This window comes from Denticeps clupeoides, chromosome 2, assembly GCF_900700375.1.
Source record: "Denticeps clupeoides chromosome 2, fDenClu1.1, whole genome shotgun sequence".
In the NCBI taxonomy this organism is placed as follows: Eukaryota; Metazoa; Chordata; class Actinopteri; order Clupeiformes; family Denticipitidae; genus Denticeps; species Denticeps clupeoides.
Window position 1 is genome coordinate 21,807,549 of NC_041708.1, and position 1,776 is coordinate 21,809,324.

A 1,776-nucleotide genomic window follows, 5' to 3' on the forward strand; every position below is an offset into this window, starting at 1 on the left:
TGCAGGAATGTCTGTTTATTGAATAGAACTTTTCTGGAGAGTGTGAGCTACAGATGTTGATGTGATGCATCTTCTCCAGCGGACAGAGCTGCTGCTTCACTTGTAGCCCTTGGACTGGGCGGAGGACCAGACCTCCTCCCCATCCCTCTCCACCACCATGGTGCCATCGTTGCGCAGCCACATGCGGCACATCTTGAAGGTCCCAGACGCCTGGCTCTTGCTCTGCCACATCATCTTGTCGTCCCTCTTGTACATGACCAGGTTGCCGTCGTCCTGCATGCAGAGGCGGTGGGCATCCCGCTGTCCCGGTGTGTCCGAGTTCCAAACGGGCTTCCAGCCGTAGAGGACAAAGTTCCCGTCCTCCTGCAGAGACAAAACAGATAAGATCTGTCACTTTAATTTATAAAAGATACCCAGTAACCCTAAACTACAGTAAATGAACCCTATAAGTGGACGTCTGGACGACTCTAAGCTCTGTCCAGAACCTTTTCATCCATAAAAGCATCTGATCACTTCAAACATAATCAATATCAGAGGTGTTGGATTTTTTATTTGTATGCTTTCAATGAAAACAAATCCCTCCTGAAACATACCTGGAAGACAGCTTTCCACTCATGGTTGTTGGACATGAGATAGTCTCCCTTGCGGAGTTCATCGTACTTGGACATGTAGTTCCGACTCATGGTTCTAGAATGCATGAACGAGAGAGAAAACACAACTGGAATGTTCTAAAAATTCCATTGAGGAAAACAAGACAGCATCATTGTGAATGAAGACTTGAAGATAATGAGAAGATCACTACTCACTTGCTGTTCTGGTGTAAGAGACGTGGTTCTCACAGGTAAGCAGTGGGAGCTGGATGGATGAAGCAGAAGTGTCCGGCATCAGCAGGGGCCTCTGTTTTAAAGGAGAACCTCACAGGATCACTTTCTGCTCCACACAAGGAGCCCTTTTCTTCATAATCACAAGCACGACGCGCGGGAACATCAGGCAGTTTTTAGGTTTATTTCACGGAGCCCCAGATTCCATGAAATCGGCTGTAATTGTTCACACCTGGCGCGGCTGAGGACTTCCAGTGTGACGCCTCATTAACAGACACCAGTCTGCTCAAGCTTGTGATGCCGGTGTGGCCTCCATGGAAAATACCAGAAACTACCAGATAAAAAAATACATCTATGGCACATGATACCGAATCATTAGACACAATATTAATCCCGATTAATCACGTTCTGTTTGTATGTTTCCTTTCAATAAAATTCAGGCAATATACAAAACACGGCATGCCATTAATGTACTACAGACTGGTCAGGTGTGTATTAATGTAGACTGACATGCAAAAGATACTGGGAGGAATTATATTTCCAAACCTGCTGGAATGGACGCAGTGAATCTGTGATTCTGAAGTGATGAAGGTGATTTGGATTAAACTTGTGTGTCAAGTGTCAAGCTGTCATTTTATTTAAAAATCTCAGTCACTTCCAGACTCATTTTACTCAAGTTTCAGTCGACTAAAAGTCTGACTAGTCTAGTTTTAGTCAATGAAAATTGTATTTTAGTGTTTTTTTAGTACTGCAATTCTATTTAACTCAGTCAATATAGTACAAACACCTGGTAGAATAGACAAAAATGTAATCAAACCCACAAGGTTATCTTATTATTATATTATTACCTTATAGGCTCAAGAATTCTCAACATGCACATTGTTTTTTGACACACGTTCGATTTTTTTTCCATGTCATTGTAAAAATGATTAGTTCTCCCCTTTATTTCCCCTCA

The 1,776-nt window shown here is 42.8% G+C and overlaps 1 protein-coding gene across 1 annotated transcript; it reads right to left on the bottom strand.

Moving 5' to 3' along the window:
* On the bottom strand, positions 1 to 1,102 carry LOC114784118 (mannose-specific lectin-like). Its single transcript, XM_028969394.1, has 3 exons — positions 807 to 1,102; positions 594 to 687; positions 1 to 363 (listed from the first exon to the last, which is right to left on the bottom strand). Exons 2-3 carry the CDS (start codon positions 681 to 683, stop codon positions 97 to 99), a joined length of 357 nt encoding a protein of 118 aa, XP_028825227.1. The 5' UTR covers positions 684 to 687; positions 807 to 1,102; the 3' UTR covers positions 1 to 96.
* Positions 1,103 to 1,776: the final 674 nt, after the last annotated feature.

What these genes read in the sequence shown, in the direction of transcription:
- LOC114784118 (XM_028969394.1), bottom strand. Translation starts at nt 683, where the DNA reads ATGAGTCGGAACTACATGTCCAAGTACGATGAACTCCGCAAGGGAGAC. An exon ending in AGTGGAAAGCTGTCTTCCAG is followed by an intron (nt 364 to 593) that starts GTATGTTTCAGG and finishes TTGTCTCTGCAG; the next exon opens with GAGGACGGGAACTTTGTCCT.